This window comes from Electrona antarctica (assembly GCF_951216825.1).
Source record: "Electrona antarctica genome assembly, chromosome: 15".
NCBI lineage: Eukaryota > Metazoa > Chordata > Actinopteri > Myctophiformes > Myctophidae > Electrona > Electrona antarctica.
In genome coordinates this window covers 27,731,657-27,759,096 of record NC_136796.1, presented here as the reverse complement: position 1 = coordinate 27,759,096, position 27,440 = coordinate 27,731,657, and the positions used below count along the sequence as shown (strand labels likewise).

The window sequence follows — 27,440 nt, the reverse complement described above, 5'->3', positions numbered from 1 at the left end:
CAAACTTTTTTTTGGGTTGTATTTTTATATTTTATTTTTTCTTACATTGGTTAGTAAACCTTCATTTATTCTTTTAGATATAAAACTCTCCATTTTGCAGTTCAGTATCAGGTGTTAATTCATGTCTTGAGACTGATGAGTAAATGCAACACTGCTTCTCTTTTTTGTTTTTCTTTACAAAGCTTGACTTGTAGATGTGTAGTTACAGTAACTCTTCCTCCCCTGTAGAACCGTTTTACTCAGACACAAACTTAATGATAGACAGTGACCCTAGGACACTACAATAAGATTTCCCCCTATTTTATTTTTAAAATCATTTCTGCTCAAATAAATTAAGTTAAAGTCAGTCAGAGAGAGAAACAAAGAGTGCATTTTATCCAAAGCATATATTCATTTTGAAACAATAATTTACAAGTTATGCTGAAGACAAAGACAAACAAGGCTTAAGTCATTTTTTTTAATATATATATATATATATATATATATATATATATAATGCCACTGCCTACTTGCGGTGAAAAAGCCCTGCTGGTCTGAAACGTAACATACAGAAATTAATCATATCTACACAAAGGCTAACACTTATAAAACAGCACTTACATCCATCCTCCATGTTAGTCGTGTATTGCGCCTCAGCTCCAACGGGAAAGCCTACAGCGAATGCCCTTGAAGCTGGGTTCAAGAGGGTGACGAACATATAAACCTACACAAAAGCATTGTTTCCAAGAGTAATGTGGTGGCTGACCCAAGGAACAGTGTCAAGCTGCACTCATAAGAAAACAAGACTGGCTGAGTGGTCTTGTAAATGTCACTTGACACGCTGGTGGGTGGTGGGGTTTAAAGTACATTCTTGTTCGGAAAAACAACATAATTCGTTTATGATCTTAATTGACAATAAGGACATTTCAATGGTAAGTGCAGGTGGGCAGCGGCGTAGCACATTGAACAAAATGGGGTAGGGGGGCTGCCATACAACAGCATTCTTATTCCTTTTGTTTTAACCCTAGTCCTCTCAGGGTTTGCTCCGGCACCAGTTACTATGACAATGACCTCAGCAATAGCTGCAACAGTCCACCGCTGACAGTAAAAATAACTGCACCTGCCGCAGGATACCCACCTGCGAGCGCGGAGCGTTTTCAAATGAATGAAAGCCAGCTCGCGAGTCGGCACCTGCGGCAGTCAGGGGATGCATGAAGACAAACTGTGTGATGCTTATTCACAGAGATGCAGAGCCACGGGGACAGAAACAGACATCAAGTATATGAGGGGAGCACTTGCTCTGAATACATTATAGGAAGGGAGTGAGTCAGTCAGTCGTCAGTCTGCCGATGAGTTGGGAACAGAGACCAGGTTGAGCATGCTCAGCTGATGTTGTGCTGCTGCCACGGCAACCCCCCCCCCACCCCACCCCATGATAATGGGAGACCAACCTGGAGAGGAGCAGAATATTGCCATGCCAACACATACGAATGTACATACATACGCCATCTCTGCCACCACCTTTCCTTTTATGACTGACAAAAAAAACACTTAATGGTCGAAGACCTCCCATTCTTATCTTGTCATCTATCTCTAAATTGGCTATTACTTTGCTTGTCAGAATCTGCAGGGAGCTCTCCCCTGCATGTCCACACAGCACTTCTATCTTGATGCAGCCGTTTTGTTGGTGTCAGAGAACGGGCAATTTGCTACTACACTGTAGTTATGTGCCTCAATGTCGTCTGCCTGAGGCCTCTCCTTGGGGGACACAATCATTGCACGGCCATGCAAAAAATAGCAAAATATTGTGGTCTGTTATACATTGGTAGAGACAAATCCACTTAGGAAAGTATGGAGGGAACAGGGAAAATTAGGGAGCCTATACATCCCCCATTTGAAACATTCTTTACTTTTCCAGTCCATGGTTTTTAGCCTTACATGGTAAGATAGCAGGAGAGCAAGTCGAGCAACAAACAAAAGAAACTAAAGAAAGAAAATATTATTGGAGGCTGGAGCTAGGAGTGTTCTTGTAACATGACATCATTTCTTTTGGTAATCGTTTGTGCTTATTTGTTTTAGAGTTGTAAATAGTTTTGACTTACTCATGGAATACATTTGACTGGGCAGAAAGAGTGTATTGTGGTGGTATATCTATGCACTTCTGTTCTTTGGTGTTTCAGCCATAGCTTTATAGGCTCAGAAAAGTCCAAATACGGCTTCCTACTTCCCAGGCCTATGTAGAAACACTGGATGAAGGTGTGTGTGTCATGCTGACAGAGCTGAAGGAGGAGAGCAATGCGAGTTAAAAGTGAATGTCTGCCATTAACCCATTTAGATTTATGTTGCTAACGACATATAGCGGTGTTCCCAACTTGAAAAGTATCTGTCCCCGTCTCTGCTGTCACACACACAGCCACATCTCTTCAGCTCCTGGCCCTCACAATGACAGCTTATCAGTCCAATTCAGCTCTAATACCGCATCAGAGAAACACACAAGCCACACTAACACACATACATAATTAAACACACATACATACTAGCCAAGACAGAGCAAGGTTGTTCAAAGTTAGAACCTAGCTGGTAGGTTTATATAATTTATAAACAGAAACTAAACTTAGGAACGATTTACTCATTAACTCAAATGCCAAGTAAATAAATAAGTAAAACGGGTAAAAGAGTTGTCAGTTTGTCTTTAAGGTAAGGACTGCTTTCAATCACTGAGTTGTCAGTTTGTCTTTAAGGTTAGGAGTCAGGACTGATTTCAATCACTTTCAGAATAAATGAAAAGTAGTGAGATTTGCATATCCAGCATGCCCCCGGCCTGGAGATGGAATTGTCCATTCTATATGTATGAGGAAATACAAGTCTCTTGTATTGTATGCAGTGTCAACTTGTTCCCACAATTAAGCCTATACAGTATATTGTACATAGCAGAACTCGTGTTATTGTAATTATATTACACAGATTCTCTGGTTACCTGGCAGGGAATAACGACAGTGCCACCCTAGTGGAGACGACTGAGAAACTGCAGCTTCCTTGCTCTAAAGGCAAGACTGGTTGTACACAAGTGATCCATGAGTTATACAGCCCTTTTCAGCCAAGCAGGTTCTACACCCAAAGAGGGAAACATCTTCTGATGGCAAGCCTTCCTATAACTGCTGGGGTATTCATGTCTGCAAGGTTAGCCAACGCATCTTCCAGCCTGTAGACCACAAATACCACAGTAACATGTCCATGTGTATTAAAAGGTCAACAAACTCACAAGTATAGACCCCTGGGGGACCCTGGTCAACGAAGAATATAGGGTTATGTTTACTCGCTAAATGACTGCTCACTATGGTTACATGATGAAGCCGTAGTCTTCATGCAGTCGAGGCATGTTTGTGAGGGACACACTCAAATGGTACAAAGAAAATATTCTCCTTCGCTAATTTGATTCATGATTATCGTCTCATTTTCCCTTGCAGCCCATTAGTTTAGGAAAATCTGTGGGATGTGAGAGACAAGGACATCGAACGCTTTGCTTAGCTAAAGCTTTGTTGGCGCCCTGGTTGTCTGCTGTGTTGACAGCCCATCAGGCCACAACCCTTACAGGAGCTACCCAGGCTTTTATTTTCGTTCGCATTCGGCTCAAGCTCCAATAGATAAAATATTAATCTAAGTTCTCTGTTGATTAGGGGTTGATTTGGAGTTTTTTATGCATACTGTTAAAAGGCAAGCTCAACACAAGATCATCTTAATTAAATGGTGCCTTGTGTAAACAATTATTCTACTAAATAAGATTTAATCAATTAAACCTAGCCTATTACATTTACATCCACTAATTTCTACCTAAAGACATGTCTATCCAAAAGTAGGTCTACAGAAAACTGTACAACCAACAACAAACCTGTAAGCGTCAAACAAAATACTAAAATTGAAGATAAAAACATGATTGAAAATAAAACAAAACCTAAAAATCTGATGGAGAAATCTATTGCACACAATAAATGAAAAATAACGTAATCACAACCCTGACCCTGCTATAAAGTTATTAATAACATAATGTCTGTCACACACACACACACACACACATGTCTGACACACACACACACACACACACACACACACACACACACACACACACACACACACACACACACACACACACACACACACACACACACACACACACACACACACACACACACACACACACACACACACACACACACACACACACCTAATACTGAAAGCCTTAAGTGCAGAGAGGGACAACAGACTGTCACTTGATCTTGGCCGTGATTACAGGATCACTTGCAGTACTCTCCACTGTCAACAATATACACACAGGTGTCGTGCACAATCTGTCACCACCACTTTGTCTCAAGACCGTATGACTTGCCAGCAACCAATGTTTTCCAGGCGTATAACGATAACTCACTGAAAATATGGTATTTTTGGCAAACAATGCTTTACAGGGTTAACAGTCAAACTGCAGAGGAGTGATGCTTGGTTGAGTGAGTTACACAGCCAAAGGGAGCACCAAAGGAAGCATCCCAAAGCAGCCCCTCCTTTCAGCTGCTCAATACTGACACACAAACTTCTCTTAAACTCTACTGCACTCTTATGTCCACTCTAGGAACTGCAGTTCAGCATACTTTAATAAAATCTCTTAACCCCATCTGTCAAACTCTGACATATAATGTGTAGCTTTCCACTAAGATTGGGTTTCTAACGCGATGACCTTTCCTTTGGAAACCACCCCCACTCCCTTTGCACTGACGGAAGACTGTGTCTCAATGACGAACACCGTTTCCTCTCAGCTCCAGAGTTCTGCTGAATCGCCACAATGAATCGCCACAATAAAACACTTACAAAGGGGCGTATAAATGTCCAAGCTGTTAGCGGTGGACTGCCAACAGACATCACTCTGGACCGGCACGTGAGATTAGCGAGAAAAGGTGAATGGATGGGAGAGCGAATGGAGCAAGAATTCAGTTAGCGTTTTGTTCCGTGAGATCAAGGAAATTATCATAGCTCTTATATTAATCTCTAAGTAATCATGAGCAGATCTCTTAAGCGTAGCATATTAACAGGGTGGTAAAGAAACCTTTTCTGGGCCACTGGCCAGTGTGGGCTGGCACATTCATGTCAGCCTCTATTTCCATTGCCTGAAGCCAGCGAGATTTTTACAATAGAATGCCACCTGCAAGTGATGGTTGGGAACCTGCCAGTGACTTGTAAAGCAACCTACCAGTAAGTAGCTATCGTGTACCAGCATTAGTGACCAACGTCATTCCCCCTCCCTTATACCCCTTTATGCTTTTCCAGAAAGTTCCACATGCCTACGTTGCCTTAATTCTTCATGACAGGAACAGCATGACATCACTTATACCCATAAACAGAAAACAAAACTTCTCTTAATGTCCAGCATTAGTGTAAATAATGCTTACGCTTCTCTCCATATCGCTGAAAATAGTGTAATCCCCCTTTCTTAGTATCCCCCCCCCCCTGCTGCTTTCCTGTCCCCAGTCCTCTCCAACATCCGTCTGAGTTCAGTACAGTTGGAGGGACGTTGTGATTGGCCAGAGCAGATCCTTGTTTACACACCTCGCTGTCACAAACACAATGGGTGTGGGCGGCGTCACCAGGTGGCATTTTGCGTCAGCTAGTCGCGTCGTCGAGATGCTCCTTTCTTTTGTCCAAAATGGCGATGCCTTGACTTTGACCACTGACCAATTGTAGATACGCAATGGACATCTAGTTAATGACATGAATGTTTCTTTTGAACTTTCCTTAATTTCTTTGCTGTGTATTCCCTGGATTGGTGTGTGTTACTGTGTTTTCATTTTATTCAAATTGATCGCTTCCAGGTTTTTGTGGGGAGTGGGGGTCATGAATCACCTCAGTCAGTCAGGCAGTTCCGTGATTTGTCGATGGGCGCTCTCTGTTGTGGCTGTGATGGCATGAGTGGACCAATTGTAGTTGGGATGTTGACCGGAAGGTTGGTTTTGTTCTATTAGGATGTGGCAATCTCACCCCCTAGGTGGCGCCATGCCTTCTGCTGAGTCTCCAACAGAGGCTGCTGATATTCTGGAACACAGAGAGACGGTTTTGGGGAGTGAAAACACATCTTGTGTGAATCTCTTCCTTGTTGCTCGTGAACCTTGAACTGCCATCCTGTTTTTATTTTCTATGTGTACCATGTTCTTCTTTTTTTTTTACTGTGTTTTATGTGATTCGTGTGTCTGCCTGTTATGATTTGCTGCACACCAAATCACCCTTTGGGGACAAACAAATAAATTAACCTGAACAGCCTCAGTGACTTTGGAAAGCGAGGCTCCAATGCTTCCTGACTATCAACAGTATACAGGACTACAGGTATAGGATAACATGTATAATAGTATTGTATGTATAGTAAGTCACAGAGACACAGTTCTGTACATTTAATCAAGGCCGCTGTCCTCGCCTTATTTGTCAATAGTGCATCATACACTATCCCTTTGAACTGTACACTGTATATAAACATAATTGAGTGTATCTTTAGAAGCGTGTTATGCATCGATATACGTACTAAGTGCACTACAGACTGATGAAAGTTGCACCAGACACCAAGACGAATCGCTGTGCATTCATTATTCTTGGGAGGTTGAGAGTTATTCTTTTCGGTGTCACTAAATGCCGAGGTCCTTGCCTTTGCCTTCTATCTGTAGATGCCTGTCTTCGTCCTTCGCAATTCAAGTGCCTTTTGCTAATTATGTCTCTGGGATGATCTTTGCGGTTTCTATGCGGTTTCTATGACTCCCAAGGTTATTCACTGATTCTTCTGGCCTAAAGGGACCTTCTTGTATCAACTGCCTCGTGGACCTATAGTGGAGGTGGTCTCGATCACATCTGCACAGCACTTTTGTCTGTTACCGTTATTTATATATTTGATATTTCACTGGAGATCCCTTGAGATGCATGCAGCATTTCGTTTTCGAGGGGTTCTTCAAAGGGTTTTAGTTAGGAAACAAATGGATCCATACATTCTCTGCGTTAAATTACCAATGAAGGTTTTACACTGTAGATTGGGGTCCCAGAGATAAAAGATCGTATCAAATGGGGGTCCGTGATCTAAAAACACATATCAAACTGGGGGTACTCAAAATTAAAATGACTGTTCAGGGTGATACCATCGCTGTGGACCATGGGGGACAATTAACTCCCATTACACTTTAGTATACTGCGAGTCTGAATTGCCAAACAAAGGCACGTCCATTACTGTCCGTGTCATTTTATCATTTTATCTTCTGACATACGATGGAGATCTCTGTATCTGTCTACCTGTGTCCTATGGGCATATTGGTTGGACCGGTAGTTCGGACAACTGGATATCCAAACTACTCAACATCGCTTGGCCCTCGCCCATCCTTGCCGCTGCGCACCGAGTTCGGAAGGCTACGCACATGAGTGACATGACCATATGTGGGCATAGTGGTTGGATCTGTGGCTCTGAGTCTGGACAACCGGATCTCTGTATGTCAGTCCTTGTATCTTTTATCGCTGATATCAGCATATGCCCATATGAGCATGCCCTCTTTTGTGCCCATATGTGGAGCTGAAAGATTTGTTTGTGTATGTATGACGACACATCGATGTTAGACAACACACTCCATATTAGAGCGTAGCTGCATTGGGACAGTAAGTAACACGAGCGTGACGACAAGCGTCTGCCGGCCAGTCCTCCCTTTTCATTTTTAACATACATTTTTAACATATGAAATCATGCCATGTGGAAACATTGAACAGCCCCACTATGAAGCCAGCCTTTTTACTGCACAATGCTGCTTTAAAGAAACAATGTGCAGCTGACATGGGAAGTAGTGTATGCTTTATGTCCCGGATATTTCTGTTTAATAGAAATGCTAAACCGTGCACTTTGACAACTGCACAGTGAAATCCTGAGTGTTCATTTAACTCAAATGGAACATTTGGTTCCATTTGCACACGCTCAGAGTTAAATGAACACTGAGGATTTATAGTATGTTCTCCTTTTGCCCTTTCACAGTAGGAGTCACAAGTTAATGTTTAACTAGGTCTAGTAGACCATTTCCTCATAGTACCGTATAATATATGAAGTTTATAAGACCCATATATATATATATATATATATACATATATATATATACACACACACACACACACACACACACACGTATATGTATGTATATATATATATATATATATATATATATATATATATATATATATATATATATATATATACATATATATATACACACACACACACACACACACACACACACACACACTTATTTTTTTTATGAGATATATCCCAAACATGGGACATTCGAGCATTAGTTATTGTCGTCTCACCATTGTTACTGCAGTTCTTGTTGTCTTTGTCAGATGCCTCCTCTTCAACCTGACAAGACAGAATGAGGACAAATTAACTCCCAGCCATCCATTTGATACACACACAAAATATTAGAGGTTTATCATGTTCGCAACGCCCAACTGTCTGAACTAAGTTTAGCGTTTCAGACTTGGCGTGGGTGGAAAAAGGAAAGGTGTGGTTTCTACCTGTTTCCTCCACTTCAGTTCACAAAAGACCCGCTCGAAGCACTCGTGCATGTAGTTAAACTGGGGGCAAGAGACAGAACAATGACTTCAATATAGCACAAACACCCACCAATGCCAATCCAGCAACTTATGCTAATTTTGTTAACTTTTATCCCCTCAAAAAGACTGTTTTTATAGTAACCAGACTTATTTTGACTTCACTAAATCTTGCAGTTTTTGCTACATGTCAGGCGGGTGGAGTTAGCATTGGAACATGACTCAAGAGACTCAGAGAGGGCCAGGAGGTTAAGACAATCACAGGAAAGGAATTGAAAGTTGACAAAGTACACTTGACTGTGACAGATAACCTCCCTTGGACTATCTGCAAAAGACTGCAATGTCCCAACGCTGTGAAACCCCACCCAGCAAATACTCAATGCAACTTAAAACAAGCACAGTGCATTACTTGGCAAAGGGCAACACTGCATATTGTATCTGAAAATGTTACACACACACACACACACACACACACACACACACACACACACACACACACACACACACACACACACACACACACACACACACACACACACACACACACACACACACACACACACACACACACACACACACACACACACACACACACACACACACACACACACAGTTATTTATGAGATGATGCATGTTGTTTTGACTGGAGGAGATGTAGTCAGACTTACATATGGAGTGAAGATCTTAACCCAGCGGGGTTTCTTCTCTCCTCTGGTGTATTCAAAGCAGAAGGCCATGCCCTCTTCGTCTGTGTCCCAACGCTGCATCTCTCCCCACTCAAACGCTATAACCTGGTTCTGAGGGTTAGAAGAGAGTCGTTAAGAAAAGAATCCATGCAGTCAACTCAAGATACAATGAACAACAAGTCACACAGGAAACGTAACCGAGTGTCCTGTACATTGCCGGTTCATACTGGCACAAAGGAAAACAGCAAAGGTTCCTGGTGCAAAACGGTCTGATAAGAATTATTGAACGATTATATATATATATTGTTTTTAAAGTGAAAATAGCAGGCCATTTTCACTTTTTTCAATGCAACCATTGTACAACAAAGTGGTGAATCGGACCAATTGGTTTAGTCAATGATAAAACATGCATCTGAATTATTTTCTGTCGATTCGCTGGCATATAAGAAATACATGTGTATACTCCCGATACAAATATAAACTCAGCATTTTTAAAGAATTAAATTAAATTAATTCCAAAGGGTTTGAAAAACATAGTTATACATTATCAAATCAAGTGTGGAAAAACTAAAAGTATGTCAAATTAAAGAGATATGCCTTGTAGAATAAAGGACTGCTGTGTTGCAACATTTTTTTGTTGCAAAAATGCAAACAGAACAATGAAATACCGGTAGGCCTATACTGTGTTACACACTACAGTATCCACACACACACACTACAGTATCCACACACTACAGTATCCACACACACACACACACACACACACACACACACACACACACACACACACACACACACACACACACACACACACACACACACACACACACACACACACACACACACACACACACACACACACACACACACACACACACACACACACACACACACACACACACACACACACACCTCCAGTGTGCCGTCCTCGGTGCAGGCATGCAGTTTGAAGTGATGAATGCTGATGGCGGTGATAACGTGGCCCTTTCTCCGGGAGTCACATGAGCAGTGGGGGAACATCACCTCGTTGTAGCCCTCGCACGCCCGCAACAGGCTCAGGTACTGTGACAACACACGTCATTTCAATTACACAACCGACGTGATCAATCTCACTTGCCTTCCTTTTGCACTGCACCTTCACTCTGAACCATGAGTGTGTCTGTGAACCCCCTGTGGCTATTTTTAACAATCCATTCCGGGAGGAAATGTTATGTCGAAAATAGTGTACAAGCTACTGTACAAGCACATGACACTGTAATTCATGAAGCTTGTAGATGGGCTATTTTCGCTTTCCGTAATGCTAATGCTAAAGTATAAATAGGGCTTATGGGACTTAATTTAAAAATCACACCCGTGTGAACTGAGTGGTGTAAGGTCTTATATAGACTGATCAGCTGTGGTCTGACGTAATGTCTGACGTAATGAAATCACACCTGTGTGAACTGGGTGACCATAGCAACCATGCTAATTTTTTGGTAGATAGTTGCAGTCCTGGTTAGAAGGTAGATAGCAGTGGTAGGAAAGGAGGAAACTAGACAGCGCCATCATCCCAATCCCCCTCCCTGAACAAAGACTGTTCTGTAGGGACTGACCGTGGCCATCTTGCGTTGCTCTGCCAGCTTCTGCAGCTGGTAGGACTTGTCCTCCGTTTTTATGAATCCCTTCTTCACATCATCCAACGCCTAGACGGAGAGAAGAAGACAGAGAGAGATGGAGGGACAGCATGTGATACAAGTGCTGGCTGAAGCTATTTTATCTTCACTAGAGAATTGTACACATGATGTGAATGTATTTAGAACATAGATCCCTGGTGTTGGATTTTTGTATCAGGGAAACTTCTTTATTTGATTTAATCAAGTCCAGTATCAGCCTGATAATTTGATACGATTATATCTATAAATTATTGCGACCATAGGTCGCATTTACTATGAAAACCTGCATCTCTGTGTGTTAGTCACGCATCGTGACATCACACCTCCATATATGGTCACACCTTGTGACAACATGCCTCCATATAATGGCCACGCCTCGTGACATCACACCTCCATATATGGTCACGCTTCGTGACATTACGCCTCGTGACACGTCACGTCATGTCATGTCATGTCACCATATATGGCCATCTCCATATATGAAGATCACAAACAACACTGACCTCATCTAACCCTGGATAACCATACATGGAGAAGACTGGATCATCACCTAGATCTGCATATATGAAGCCGGCCAGCAACTCTACATCTGACCTCAAACCCTTAGATCTGTTCTGTTCTGACATTCCATTTGTTGATCTGACCTCATCAAACCCTGTACACTCAAGACACGCTCCATATATGGCCAGTACAGAATTCATTCCATATGTTGATGTGACCCCCATCCCAAAGCACCAGGGCTCGCCCAGCAGTCTGCCATCTCCCAGGCGGATGCGTGCAAGCCCTTAAAATAATTAAAAAGAAACAGGGGATTTATCTGGGACCTGATGACGAGTCCGTCACATTATGACGACGAAACCGGAAATCAAGTCATCATCTGGGCTGCTAGGGCTTCTGGGAAATTGAGCCCTATGCAAGTGGACGGGGGGGGTTGTTTGGACTACAACTTGCTCTGCACTGTGGTTTCGTTCCGCATTGTCATGGTCGCTGGTGCTGATGATCATAACAAGCTGACAGACCATTTTTCGCCGGATTTTTGTTGTTGAAAGCTGCAAATACTTCAGCGTATGCTCTAAAGGTAATAAAACAATCTCAGCAGCGTAGAATATTTGATTAAATAGCGGGTAAAGCGTTTTATGGAGTCAACCTGTTAATTAAGGGGTCCAAAACGTCTGCCTTTCATGATTTTCAAGGCAACAAAAGCAAAGCTTTGTAAATACATTTACTGCACTTCAAGGCAAAAATAATACCTCATGTCATTCCTTAGAGAAGTGAAACTCCGGTTTATGTTGTGGGTTTTACCTTCTCTAAAAGGGATTTAAAATGATATGCTTGCAAGTGTTGATCCCATCTGCTTCCATGGAATACTATAACCTTTTCGCTGGTTTGCTGGAGTTGGTTTGCTGGATACGTTTTTGAACGTGGCGACGTTTCAAACTCAGTTTACAAGGAGTAGGCTACCATCAATGGACGCACGTCGCATCAAGTAGGATTCACTTTAAATTGTCATTATGGAAGTTTCTTGAATTTTGGCAGAGCATATTAATGTAGGGTACATTATAGAGAAAGGGAGGAGAACACTGACGGACGGTGCGCGCGCACGTTTAAAAAAATAACAAATCTACTGCAATGCAAGGCATTGTTTGCTTATAGATCGTGTGTGTGTGTGTGTGTGTGTGTGTGTGTGTGTGTGTGTGTGTGTGTGTGTGTGCACGCACACGCACACACACACAAGGCCTCCCCAACTACTACCAACAACAGTAAATACCTGATGGAAGCAGTAGTGCAGGGCCAGGGGGTTGTCCCTGAGCAGCTCCTCCTCCTGCGAGCTGAACAGCCACTTGCGGAGAGCCAGACAGGTCCCCGGGACCGCCGATGTGTAGTTCTGCACGTACAGCTTGTGGGGGAACTCGTTGGGTGCCAGCTTCCGCACTGTTAAGAGAGATAAGCCATGAAGAGCAGCTAGGGATGGGAATCATCAGCATTTTATTGATATCGATATACCACAATCAATGCTGTTTAATAATACAGATATTCAGCAATAAATGTCCACATAATGCCCTTAAGTAATTCACAGTTCTTTGATTACTAATTTGGTTATGCTATATACAGTAGATAAAGGGTCTGGTAGTGTCTGGTTCCTTACAATCAATAAAATAAACTTTATCTAACACGATTAGATATCAATGATATGATATAGTACTTTATTGTCAGCTTGCAATGAAATTTGTCTTGCAACCCAGCGGCCTTGTATGCAACACATATACTAATGCTTGAGCTTCTCAGAAGCAAACATTATTTAATAAGATAATGCGATTCGTTTTTTGTGAGAAATTATTAATCCATGCTATCTCTAAATATAACTGTAGTCAACTGAGCTACAGTCAATAAGACCAATTCAACTGCCTCAAGACCTACAACTCTGATACACCTCAGCCATTGCTTGTCAACCAAATATCAATTTTACACCACAACCATCTCTTTGGACTATGGGATCTATCCGCTATCAACTAGCCAATACAAATGCGACTGTCCATTCGGGTCATGAGATCTCTAGACTATAAACATGCTCAGCCACTGTTGACATAGTTGCAGCATTTCTTTGTGGAATTCAAATCCACTAAATCAGATAATAATTACACAGGTCCGGGGAGAGTTCTAACGTCATACTGTGTAGGCTGGACTACTGTGTATAGAGACAGGAGGGTAGAGCTAAGGTACTGCTAGCTAATTGATTATTGATGCCATTGTTTTCTCGGACGGATACAAAACAATATTAAAACGTTTCCAAAAATATATCTTGCTGACCAATAATATACTTGTGCAGCCCGCCCTGGCACTGCAATGTGTGGGAAATGCTTGTAGGATTCATTAAAGTAAATTTGACAAATACAGAGAGCACCAGCATTTGTCCAGGAGCGTATTGATATTTTGTGTCTGACCAATCAGGAACAGGCACCAGTTCACAGTACCCATCCCTAGGGCTGATGAGAGTGATAGTAATGGACTCCCATGCCGTATACTGTAACCATTATCTGCCTTTATTGTCTAATGGAATGGGAAATCTGACACCAGGCTCAATAGACATATTATTACCAGTCATAGGACGTCTGTGTGCTGCTAACAAATTAAGCACGGGAAGCTTGTTATAGGAAATATAACATAATCACAACATGCTCCGCCTTGTACTATACATAGCTATAGCTGTAGCTATACATGTAGCTGATGTACAGCTGGTCTCGCAAGGGTATACATATATAATGATATGGAGGACAGGGCAATGATTTGACCAAATGTTTGTGTGTAAAACACATCAAATATAGAAAAACACATAAAATATAGAGTTTTTACCAAAGGAGTGGTTGATGACTTCAAAGAGGGCAAAGTAACTGGCCATAATGCTGTCCATTCCAACCTTCATCACTAAAGCCTAAAGGATGAAGAGGGGGAGAGAACAAATTGTTATAAAGAGGGGATGTATTGACATTCAGTTAATTCAGTATTTTAAAATCAATCAAACTTGTTGATTTAGTTGCTTGGTATTTACTTATGTAGATTTTACAATGACTTGAATCTCTTATATTATGTTTCTGTTATTTATACATCTTAACTATGGTACTCTGGGTTGTTGAAAGCATCATCAACAACAGTGGTGTACCTGGTAGACTTGGTCTGTGGTGCTGTTCTTGCGGACTCTGACGGAGATGGTAGTCTTGTCAGGCAAGGCTATTCGCAACTCCACATCTGTTACCCCATTGTAGTTCTACATAGCCAGGCAAAACACATAGTCAGCTACTGCAGGAAGCATGCATGTCTGATTTGCATGTGATTCCGTGTGAAAGAGAAATGGGAGAGAGTGTGTGTGTCTGTGTGTGTGTGTGTGTGTGTGTGTGTGTGTGTGTGTGTGTGTGTGTAGGGGGGGGGGGGGGGTGTTACGTGATAAAATAGGAAAATCACTACTGCAAATTCTAAATTGGAAGAGGCTGCACTTTTGTGTTTTGTTTCAACTCAAGAGGAAAGGTCTTTCATTCGACCCCTTATATAATATATTCTGCTGCTGTGCAGAAAATCTGGCCTAGAAAACCCCACTTACACTTTGGTGGAAACCTCCAAAGTGTATTTGACCTGAGTGAATCCAACGCATCAGCGACCCATTTCTGTCCCTCTGTACCGATCCGATAGTGTGTAATAAAAAATAAATAAAATAAATCTAGGACAGTGGTTCTCAAAGTGGGGTCTAGGGACTATTAAGGTTCCTTGAGGGGGTTCCAAATGGACCCTTATGGGTCTACGAGTGTAAAAAGAAAAGGACACCATAGGGCCCATTTGGTTCCATTTGTACATTCTCAGATGTTAGAAATAACTATGACCAGCCGCATAGTTACACCTTCTCTGGCAATAATTTTAAAACAGAAAATATCACAAACCTCAAAATACAGTTGCACAGAAAGCACAAGTTTACCTCATCAGACTCAGATAGGAACTCCTGCATGATGTCACTCTCCCCAATCACCCGCACCGAACAAACTAGAAAAGAGACAAACATGAGTAAAGATAAAGAGATAGCCAAACAGAAAGAAAAGACAGAGAGAGACAGATTAGAGAGAAAGCAAAGCAATAAAGTAAGAAGCAAGAGGAGGAAGAGGTCGTAAGTGTTCAGTGTCCTCATGATTTGTGCTTCTGAGGTCAGACAAGATGCAACGGCATTCCATCCAGACAAACAGTACATTCCACAGGTAAATACTGCAATACTCTAGTTATTTCTAACCCGAGTCCTAAGTATTTATTTATTGTAAGCAGGAGGTCGAGTTCTCAGGGCGCAGAACGCACTGTTCTTATGTCAGATTTCCACATACTCCTCACAACAGATTGAAAAAGAAATCAGAGAAGTAGCCCTTTAAGGAACCCTCCCCCCCCCCTTCCTTGGATTGTGACATACTTGCTCTTTCACTTCTGCAAACTGTGATTTATGTGCTTCTGTCTTTATCATGTGAAGAGCCATAGCAACCAAGCGAGCAGCCAATAGCAGCATGTACCCTACCCTGCTTCTGCTGAGTAACTGAAGCTAGGTAAGCAGGCGTGCGCTTGGTTTGTACTTGGGATAGCAGATTCCCTCCTTCTACTGGAAAACCAGTTGCAGCTGGACGTGGTATTGGTGGGCCATTAGGGGGCAGTCTTCCCTCTGGTCCAAATTAAATATGCCAATGCCCAAGTGCATTGATGGGGACACTGTGCTGTAGGATATGCCATATTTCAGATGAGACGCTAAACTGAGGTCTAAATATGAAATATGAGAGTCGCCAATGAGGCAAAGAGTGTCACGTCTGCTGCTCGTTTGCCTGAGCATGCTGTACCTGATGTCATGTCACAGTCAGCTAGCCGCTATTCGTCTTCAATGTACATTAACCAGACGACAGCCTATCTAAAAGAAGAAAATCACACCTGTGTGAACTGAGTTGTGTAAGGTTTTATATAGACTGATCAGCTGTGGTCTGACGTAATGTCTGACGTAATGAAATCACACCCGTGTGAACTGGGTGACCATAGCAACCATGCTCATTTTTTGGTACGAACAGACAGACAGACAAACAGACAGACAGACACGTAAACTAACAAAGCCAGTTGTAGGAGTGGTTTACACCACTCAAATATAAAATGCATTGTGTCCCACCTCTCTCCAGGTACTCTTCCAGACCTCTGCGCCGAGCATCCAGCTGTTGTTCTGACAGGGAAAAGGGCCATTTCCCAGGGAGTTTGGGAAAGCTATATGTGGCATATTCCCTCTTCAGGTTCTGGTGGAGGATAGCAAACTCCCGGTAGCGCTTGGAGCACAGCTGTCTTCCCGACATGTATACGTTGTACACCTGTGGCCACAGGTGGAGAGACAGAGGGGTGGAGACATTATGTGGAAGGAAAGAGTGGTAAATAAATACTGATGCAAGATGGTGTTGGATGGGTTTAAGACACTTCTGTAGCAGAACATACTCCTCAATTTAAAACGTAACTCCATCCTATATTACAATTGAAAACATGTGCCCAAAAGCACGCACAGGAACAAAAGGCACCAGCTACTACGTCACTGACACGCTGCAACACGCTGCAACACACACTGCAACAACACACTAACACGACACAGCCTTACCCTCCGCGTCGATCCACGGCTATCTCCTCATGTCGCGCCGCACGGCCACATTTAACAACACCCGCGTAAAAACTGTCATTGCACTGCCACTAGAGCCGCCTCCCGTCCACACTCACAAACAACATCAATATCAATAATAAACACAAACACGCCACAAGCACCGACACCCCCGCCTAATTTGTTGCCACGTCTATGAAAACAAGCCCAGAAAATATGCCATTCAACACGCTACTTACAACTCGCTTACAATTCGCAGACCTGGCAACACTGCATCCTGTTTTCCCATTGGCTACGGTTGCTTACAACACGCATTTGCACTGCATCTTGGGAGCAACACAGCTTAATGTAGGGGTCACCGATTGCTGTGCTACATCCCCCTCATGTTCTCACCACCCCGTTCGGCTGCACCACACACACTAACCTACACAATTCTCCACATGCAACACAGGGCCCTTATTGGCTAGCCCCCTCACATGGCGATCCCCACGCAGCCAACCACAGGGCAGCCAGCCACACACACACACACACACACACACACACACACACACACACACACTCATTCTAACTTGCATGGACAGCGCCGCGATTACATACACAGTTTACCATACGTCCTCTTTTGGGGGCCTGTCCGGCCAGTCCGGGTGGTTTTATAAATACCTTCAAATGTCCGGGGTTTTACACGTATCGCCTGTAGTGTATCGCTACGCTCACAGACCATTCACACCAATGTGTATTACAATGCACGTTCAATGGTTCGTAGTGGAAAAACACTGAGAGGTGGACTTTCAGCCCCAACCCCGGAATGTGTATTCTTCATAACTCTGCATGCGCTGCACGCTCACACCACTACCACTGGTCCCGACCGCAGATCAGAGAAAGGCTCGCTGGCTGCTCCGCTGTCTGCAGATAGACAGACAGCGGAGAACTATCTCATCATTGACATGCAGAAAAAGTAGCCTGCTGTTTTCTCAGCTTTCTGACTGACCAATGAGAAGCACATTGTATTGTCTGCAAAGGAACTATGTGTCTGTCACAAATACAAGTTCTGTCCTGCAAGCCCATGTCATGTCAACACAGACAAGGCAGCTGTGCGCGCGGTGAGTCCTGCAAATTATAATGACCCAATATTATTTTGTACAACCTAGCAAAGCATAAGATATGATGGTTTGGAGAATAGGCTGGTCTCTCTTTTTACAACAGATAAGCCATTGCATACAGGTTCTCAAACTTTTTAATTTCAAGGACCCCCATAACTCTGAGAGTCAAACCAAATGGACCCATAACAGTCCCATTTCATTCCATTTCCACAGTATCAGAGTTAACAGTTATAAAAGACTCCATTTGGTTACATTTTTACACTCTCAGAGTTACAGACCTGTAAGGGTCCATTTGGGTCCATGTGTTACACTCTCAGAGTTACAGACCTATAATGGGTCCATTTGGAACCCCCTCAAGGAACCATGAGGGTCCCTGGATCACACCTTTCAGAGCCACTGCTTTAAATAAATACATAACTAATATAGAGCATATTTGATGCATTTATTGTTAGGCTCTAGATTCTTTTGACATCTCAATTTAACACAACCGCCCACGCACGGCACATGCACGACGTGCACGACGTGCACGCGCATGTGCACATCCACATCCACATGCACGCGCGCATGTGTCCTCTTTTTGGTAATTCAGAATATGGTATGCCTACACAGTTAAAATAATGCAAACACGCAAATCGCACGAACTACTGCGTCGACACCTGGCGTGGAACAAACGGGACGAACCGAGGCGCATATATGGATAAGAACAACAACACTACACGCGCGCGCGCGCACGCGCTGCAACACAAAACAGCTGCATAAAACGCGTGTCACTGTGGACTTCTGTATCTGTGGACTTCTGTATCGCAACGCGGGGCAACGCAACTCTGGGATGAGCGGGCCGAAGGCCCGCGAAATTCTAGTGAGTGTACAAATGGAAACAAATGCGGTTCCACTTGTACACTCTCAGAGTTACAAATGGGCAAGGGTCCCTTTGGATCGATTCGTCTCAGAGTTAAATGAACACTCGTGATTTTACTGTGCAGACTCTGTTTAACCTCATAAATTACATTCAATCTTTTAACAAATAAAGTTGGCAGTTGATATCCGCACACATTCATGGCTGAGGGAAGAAACGGGCAAAAGTAAGTTACCGAAACAGAGCGGAAAACAGCAACCTTTGACGAATCACGCGAGACACGCCAGCAGCAAACTGTGTTCTGAGCTGACTCATGGCCCAATGTTGGAGAATCCCAGTGGACATCCATTTCTTGATGTGCACAAAACATTTCTCCACAGTCAGAATTAATTTTGAGTTCATTATTAATATTAAATGACAAAAATGTTGTGTTCGCAATATTCTGATTAGCAGTTAAGCGGTGGATTATGTTCACTGTCAGCTTGGCAGGTAATGGTAGCTCCCTCCAACCTTGGCTATACCATGTCTTTCACCGGTAGACGGTAGAGTGCCTCATTAACAGTCATGTTAATCAATTAACGTAATGTCTTAATTTGTTTGTGAATAAATTGTGTCAAATAAATTATCACCCGATACTCGTCGTTGCCCTTCTTATCTCGCCAAAGTTCAGGTGAATGCTCGCCGGGTGATAAACAATATACATTTTTCTTTCAGAGAAGTGTCTAGAGTAGACCAATGGACGGTACAGGTGGCAGACGATAGGGGCAAGCTGATCCTTCTTAGCCCAAATCTATATCTTAAAAATACGTTAACCGCAGGCTAACAGTACTCACCACAAACCTCTCCGAGTGCTGCTCAACATGTTTGTAGGTGGGGATGGAGATTGGTACAGCCTGCTTGTCACTGTAGTCATAGTTAGTCTGGATGGCGGTGTCCTCCCCCGCCTCAAGCCCATCAGCCTCCTGGGGAGGCACAGACAGCACAGCCAGGACCAGTTCCCTCTCCCCAGCCCGGATCAGGTCAACCACCTGCTTATGGGTGGCGCCCTCCACACTCACCCCATTACTGGAAAAAAAAGAGAGAGAGGAGGGTGACAAGAGTAGGAAAAGAGTGAGAGAAGACGTTGTCCTTGTTATTTATTGGTTCATAGTTGGCCTAAATGAAAAAGAGCCTCCAATAGTTGACTGTTTGATCGTGGTCTCTCTGATGTTGTCACCAAGCGTAATACATAGCCTACTCGATGCTTTGTGTCCCTAGGGACAGTGCATATCATACACAGCAGCAGTCTTTCAACAGTCCCAGGTGACAGAATTCAGAAGAAAGTGCCCAGGTTTTGTTTTGCCTTACCCTTTTGAAATACATGAGTATCTCCGACCCTCACAGATGTTTAGCTTCATTTCATAGTACATACATAATACTACATAGATAGAAAGACAGAGAGATAGAGGGGCCAACATGTGACTTTCATGGTACAATGTCCACACAAATGGGCTCCGTTTCCTTTTTCAACCCGTAACCTTCAAGAGATACTTTAATGCCTTGTATCTCTCTAATGGGGGATTCACAATGAGACGGACTGAGTCTGTTTGATTCGAACCGTTCCCAAATACCAGGCTTTTCTTTTCGTGGGCAGAGAAGCTATCGGCGGTATGTTCCTCCGGAACATCCATCAGATTTATTTCCCCCGGATACGATATTTTCCCGACCAATCACAACACTTGTTTCATTCGCGGAGAATGTAAACTGATTTGTAAAGCATCAACGTAATTTCCTTGGGCGATACTTCCGCTAAAATCCTGCAACTTCCGCCCAAACAAATGATAGCCTCTACAGTGTAGGTCTTGCCCAGGGTGCACCCGGGTACACTTTATTCAACTTATGTGCCTCAGAGGGGCGCTGTGGACTATGGGACTATTGGGAGACAGAAAATGTCATGTCACAGAAAAAGAGTCACTTTCAGAGTTTAGAGCAAATAATAAAGACGTTGTCTTGAGTTATATTATTAACATAACATAACAACAATACAACACAACTAAAGAAGTGTGCGCTTATGGTCTTAAACAGCGCAATGTAACGTTGTCTCTCGTCTTTATGACGGTGACATCACCTACATATCATTGGTATGTTAACAGTGACGTCACTGACTAACCCTTGGTATGTTTGTCCTAGCTGATCCGTATCCGAGACTTAATTGATTGCGATCCCGGGTACGGTTGGGCGATCCGCTCCCGGGAACGGTACGCATCATTCACACTACCACAACATCTGCAAAGTGGTCCCGAGTGCGCACCCGGGACCATAGTGTGAATCAGGATTTGTGTTGGGCATAAAAAGGCCATTCCAATTTTAATTGACAGAAAATGTTATGTATGCTAGAAATGTGTAGAAAGACTACATTTGGATTGCATAGTAAGTTTGCTACCATGAATATGCATCATTAGAGCATGATGTGTGTGTACTGTGTGGATGTGCACAAGCCCCAGCAATCAAATGGTGGTCAACTATAAAATTGTTCTATTAAACACATTCTTGAACTTGTACAGGATATATTGCACCCGCTGACAATACAATAGTCTAAGTAGTTTCACTGCCAGAGCTTCAAGTGATCAGGTGCGACCAGCCTTCGTGGTTAAAGGACTTCTTTGCATCTAGGCAGCACTAGTCCCAGGCTGTGTAGCAGCCAGTGCAGTAAACAAACGCTTAGGTTTAAGTTCGCCTGTCAAGCCTAGCCTTTTGAGATTGTCTAGATGTGTACCAGTTCTCAAATCAGAGCAAAGAAATCTGCAGGGCAACAAACCCCTCTCCATGGCAATAGCAGTCATAACGGCTGACTAAGGGCTGACAAGTTAACCTAATGTTATTATCAAAAACTGCAGGAAAGGAAATGTGTTAAAATGTTAATATAAACAGTATGATTGTAATTGTAAATGTCTGCAGTTATGCAAAGCAACAGTCAGCTATGCACCCATATTGAATTTACAGTATAAACCAAATTATCTGCATGTTGTGGCTGATAATACCCAATAATTTAGCTTATTTGCAGTTGACACTGACAGTAGCAAAACATTTACTTGTTCCGGACTTATTTCTTCAAATGTAAATAGGTATTCTTCCTCCTTCCTCCTAATAGAATCTGAGGGCCTAACAATACAGTAACAAATATCAAATGCTTTCCTTCATTGATTCATTCCTTGATAAGTAAAATAGATTAAATAAGACAACTAGACATTAGAATAAGACAACTAGACACTAGTCAGAGTAAAGACATTAATGTTCTGAAGCAGTCAGATAATGGACGTTTGGATAATGGATCATGAATTAAATTACAGAGGTGACGTCTGCCAGGTAAATTATGTGACAACACAAGTGTCCCCATTATGCAAGTAAACAGAACAACATTCAATATATCTTGTGGGTTAAAAAGGCATACATATTAAAGAGGTTATTTTAATCGGTGTGTGTGTGCATGTGACGTAGCGGCAGCGCTCCACTACTATTTATATAGTCAGGCCAAAGGAGGTGTTTATGCAATGTTTACAAGCACATATACCATATTTTCTGCTGTTTTCGTAATAATTGGAACAATAATACAATTTCCAATCTGACTAATATATTAGTATCCCATATATAATGCATACATCCAGGTTATGTGCCCTCAAAGAGGAACTGCCACCCAAAGATTCAGAGGAATGTCTGACCTCAGTGCCTAGTGCCTATTGTTATCACATGACACATGATGCTACTTCTCTTTACAGCCTGTTGTTCAGAGTATGCTACAGTACAAGCCTACAAGCATTTAGGATAGTTTCAGGCTAGAATCAAGAATCAAGATTTGCCAATGGATCATATTGGACTATGGACCCATTGTTTTGGTCTGTATCGGACATATACCGATACCTATCCCTTGGCTAGCCGCTACAAGTAGAATCCTCCTTAGCTCACTTTGCCATGGCCAGATGGCAGCAGCATCAGGTGTCTCTGCTAATCTTCCTCTGAGAACCAAAGTGACAGACGGAGGGAGGAGAGCAGAGAGGAGAGGCGAAGGAGTGTAGGGCTCTCTGCCATGTGCCATGTTTCCATCATTACTTATTCATTTATATCAGCAATACCCAATGTGAAAAGGGGAGTGGAGACAAACAGTCAGGCGTAGGAAAAGACGGCATAGAAAGTCAACAATGAAATGGGAGTGAAGACCATGTGAATCTGGAGATTTGTGGAAATTCATGTATAAGTGAATAATTAAAAAGTGATAATTACTGTGTTTGTGTGTGGTGAAGAGCAATGTGAAGATTAAAAGGGACATGGTATTATTCTCACAGCCACTCTGATCTCATCATCATCCTCCTGTCACTATCAGCCAAAACAAAAAACAGGACTTCTGCCAGAACACAGCCACAGTTGCTATTCAGCCAAAAAGGAGGTTGTTGGAATATGAATTAGGTTAGGACAAACTAAAGGGAGACAAACAATGAGACCCCACAGAATAAGCATAATTACCTACCCCAATTCATTCGCCAAGCCTAATGCACAAAAAAACACATTATTTCTATTTCTCAGGCCAAACCAAAAAACAAGCAATTTTATGCAGGCGCCACACACCCTTCAAACAAGACAAGAAATGTGTTGATTGTTCCCTTCATATTAGCGAGAATAGGCTAAGATACTATAGTTCTGTTTCTTACGGTCAAGGAACATATGTCACATTTATGTTGACATGTGAAATAGGCAACCCGACGAGTTTCTTGGGTTCAGCACTATTTCTGTGCTCTTGACAAGCAGCCATGCTGGTTAATATGTGACATGGAAACTTCTGCTCAGGTCATACGACTTGGGTTTAGCTCTTAAAATGAAGAAAACATTAGGATGAAGCCTTTTTGATGCCTCAGCAAGTTGGCTTTCCTCAGTGAAGGTCAGTGTGCTCTTCTACCTCCTCCCCTCCTCATTTTAACCTAAGTTTGGCCTGTGGCCGTTTTCACTCAACAGTCACTCACACAACAGTTTATCCTTTTGACTGTTCCATTTCACACTGAATAGCAATCCATTAAATCCCACTCAAGGCCCTTCCATCACTATAAATTTAACAATTAAGGTTATTTTCTCTATAAATGTTTTCCCTCACTTCAAATGCAGAGAAAAGCGCGAACTCTGCCCTTGGTGGAAAACACTTTGTCAATTTAAGTCATAAATAAACTATCTGCAAATCAACAGTGTTCCATTATTGTGAGTGTATGTATTGTATGTATGTATGTATGTATGTATGTACGTACGTACGTACGTACGCACACACACACACACACACAGTTATGAACTCAATCTTGCTACATGGAGTGATACATTCTTGCACTCTTGTCTGAAAGTCTGTTTGTTTTTCATAAAGAATAGGCTTTCCCTGGCATGAGCCACTGTCCTTGCTCAACGCACAAAACACTTTTGTACCATGTCTCTGGGGTCCAGCCATGCCTGTCAACTCCACCCTTAAAACATGTACAATGGACAGCAGTAAAACAACAACAAAAACAACAACAACATGAAGAAGACTACACAGTAAAATCATTGGCGTTAGAATTGAGCCATTAGGAACTCCGACTAGTGTACCAATGCAACCAAACTTACACTTTCAGAGTAGAAATAACATTAGGGTTTTACTAGCGCTGGTCCATATCCTTAATGCCGTTGCATCAGGCTATGGACCAGAGCTGGAGTTTTACATGTCTCTGGGTCGAGGGACAGTCTGTCTAATAATGGGTATGAGGTGCATTGGTCGTCTTGACCCAAGCAACATGACCACACACACACACACACACACACACACAGCTGATGGACCTCAGCAGTCAGCACCTCTGTCTTCCATTTACTATTGAAACAGCAAACAGACACGCATCACAATAGTGTTTCTCGAGCGTTTACCTTCATGTCAACGTTTCATTTGCTGTGCTCACTGTCAACACAGTGCTGCTGAGATCAGTCAGTCACTGCGCAAAACAAGCAGTTAGCCACAGAGCTAGCTAGCTCCAAGTGGCTGCGGCTAATCAGCATGCATAGCCCGTGTGTTGCTCAACTTATGCAAGCTGATTAGCCAGCCAGCGACAGTAGGGACGTTCCCAAGCCAGGTAGTTAACTTGGTTGGGCAAATATGGCCATGGCTATGATTCTAACTGCACAGTTTGTTGTGGGTGACAGCAGAAATACGTAACGTTTGTATTTAAATAGCAAAAAAAATGGCTATTCGAGTCCAGGGGTAGAGGGGGTTGCTAACTAGCTAGCTTACTAACTAGCCAATAACGAACGTGAAACCGTTCAATGCAAAAACTCACACTTCAAGGATCCGGTCCCCCTTTGATATGCCCGCTCTGTCGGCCGCGCCGCCGGGCAGGACGGCGCTGACATGCTGGAGGGGAGCGTACAGCTCCCCGTTGATGCTCCGCAGTTGCCCTCCCTCGCTAACTTGACCGCGGACGTTGAATCCATAGCCCGACTCCGACTTGACGATCCTCACCATCCGTGGACCTGACGTCACCGTGGTCGCATTGTGGCCTGCGGTGCTTGTTCCGACTGTCGAGCCCACCGCGGCGGGTCCGTTACGGGATGCCAGTGAGGGGTGGTGATGGGCCGACCGAATCTCTTCGCCTTCAACATCCGCCATCTTCAAGCACACGCACACACACACACACACACAGGACCCTGCCTCTCTCTACTCTACCCCCTCCTCCAGTCGGTCGGTCGGTCGGTGCCTCCTAGCGAATTCAAAACAACACAGTGCTCTGTGTGCCTCAGTGGCTGGCCGCTGTGAACAACCCGCCCCTCCGACGCATCACGAGACCCGCCGCCGCTCACTCGCCGAGGGCGGATACTTCGGCGTACGACGGTGAGTGTCGTCGTGCGACGTGCGCCGAAAATATCCGGAGATAGTCGACTACAGTCAGTCACCCCCTTCCCTCCCCCTCCCTCTTTCTATGCCCCTCTCAGCCTCTGTCTGTGTGTCTATCCATCTCTCTCTTTCTGGGTCATGAGAGCCATGCATGCATGCTGTACAAAACAAAAAAAACCCTATGGCACCATTAACTTCATAATACACTAACAACAAGTGTATTATTAAGAATGCCTGAAAGAAGAAGCTCTGAACCACCTGGGAACATGTTCAAACAGAAGCATTTGTGAGCTGTAACGGTGCGTGCGTGCGTGCGTGCGGTGTGTGTGGGGCCGTAGCACTTGCCCTAGCCCTTAGCTTAGATAGCACTTTATGTAGACTTAGATAGCATTTTATACAGACTTATAGCATGTTACGTAGACAGCACTACAATTGCATTTTATGTAGTCATAGCACTTTATAGTATATGTATAGTATCCCAGAAAGCACGGTCAGGACCTGGACGAATTAGTGAGGTCTCGATTGTGGCAAGATCAAGTCAAACCAAGACTAGTCAGATCTGGCCCAGAATATCATCTGATTTCAACCAACATAAATTCTGCCCATTAAGACGGATGTCCCTGGATGAATCACAGAGAGTCCGATCGAGGCCAGAATAAGCTATATTATTTAAACTGGTGAAGACGTCCTGGAAATGACATAAAGATCATCCCAATATGGGCTGTGATCTGGCCTAGTCCTGAACGTCAACGGAGTCACTGTAGGACGTCATCATAACGTTATCATGACGTCATTTGGCTTGCTGGGATAGTATAGTATGTGTTTCATTATATAGATATTCCACTGTCACTGTCAGCTTATGCATGTTTCTACTATACTTTTTATGTATGTGATGTATTGCCATGCTTTTTGTTCTTGCTTAATGTAAATCTGCTTTGTGTGTGTGTGTGTGTGTGTGTGTGTGTGTGTGTGTGTGTGTGTGTGTGTGTGTGTGTGTGTGTGTGTGTGTGTGCGTGTGCGTGTGCGTGTGGATAGATACTAGATATAGTGTGTAACACAGTAGGCCTATAGGCCTACCGGTATTTGATAGCAAAAGCACAATTGTTTGCATTCTTGCAACAAAAAAATGTTGCAACACAGCAGCAGTCCTTTATTCTACAAGGCCTATATCTTTAATTTGACATACTTTTAGTTTTTCCACACTTGCTTTGATAATGTATAACTGTATGTTTTTCAAACCCTTTGGAATTCATTTATTTTAATTCAACCACTCCTTAGGTTTTCAAATTTTGATATAGCTGCTTGATCTGACTTGTTGTTAATGTTAATGCTCTTTTTTGAATGTTAATTATCAATGGTAAGGTACCCTTTTTTGTTTTTGTGCAATTGACAAAGGCTGTGTATGGAGATTGCAACAAAATTATATGATATTTCACCTTTCTTATATTCAAATTGTTTTTAACATATATGCAGGCCAAAAGGTTGTTTGGCCCTCCCCGAAGGAGAAGTCTATAGGAAGATGTATAGTATGCAAAGTTGCGAACTTCTGTACATTG

The 27,440-nt window shown here is 43.0% G+C and overlaps 1 protein-coding gene across 1 annotated transcript; it reads right to left on the bottom strand.

Moving 5' to 3' along the window:
• Positions 1 to 995: 995 nt before the first annotated feature.
• On the bottom strand, positions 996 to 25,895 carry snx27a (sorting nexin 27a). Its single transcript, XM_079523430.1, has 13 exons — positions 25,331 to 25,895; positions 19,850 to 20,081; positions 16,593 to 16,785; positions 15,384 to 15,448; positions 14,580 to 14,684; positions 14,273 to 14,351; positions 12,690 to 12,853; positions 10,862 to 10,951; positions 10,182 to 10,331; positions 9,252 to 9,380; positions 8,548 to 8,607; positions 8,341 to 8,389; positions 996 to 6,054 (listed from the first exon to the last, which is right to left on the bottom strand). Exons 1-13 carry the CDS (start codon positions 25,657 to 25,659, stop codon positions 5,981 to 5,983), a joined length of 1,719 nt encoding a protein of 572 aa, XP_079379556.1. The 5' UTR covers positions 25,660 to 25,895; the 3' UTR covers positions 996 to 5,980.
• Positions 25,896 to 27,440: the final 1,545 nt, after the last annotated feature.

Coding starts and splice junctions, on each gene's coding strand:
- snx27a (XM_079523430.1), bottom strand. CDS start 25,659: ATGGCGGATGTTGAAGGCGAAGAGATTCGGTCGGCCCATCACCACCCC. Junction 8,608..9,251: donor TTAAGATCTTCACTCCATAT/GTAAGTCTGACT, acceptor TCTTGCCCCCAG/TTTAACTACATGCACGAGTG. Junction 6,055..8,340: donor CAAGAACTGCAGTAACAATG/GTGAGACGACAA, acceptor TCTGTGTTCCAG/AATATCAGCAGCCTCTGTTG.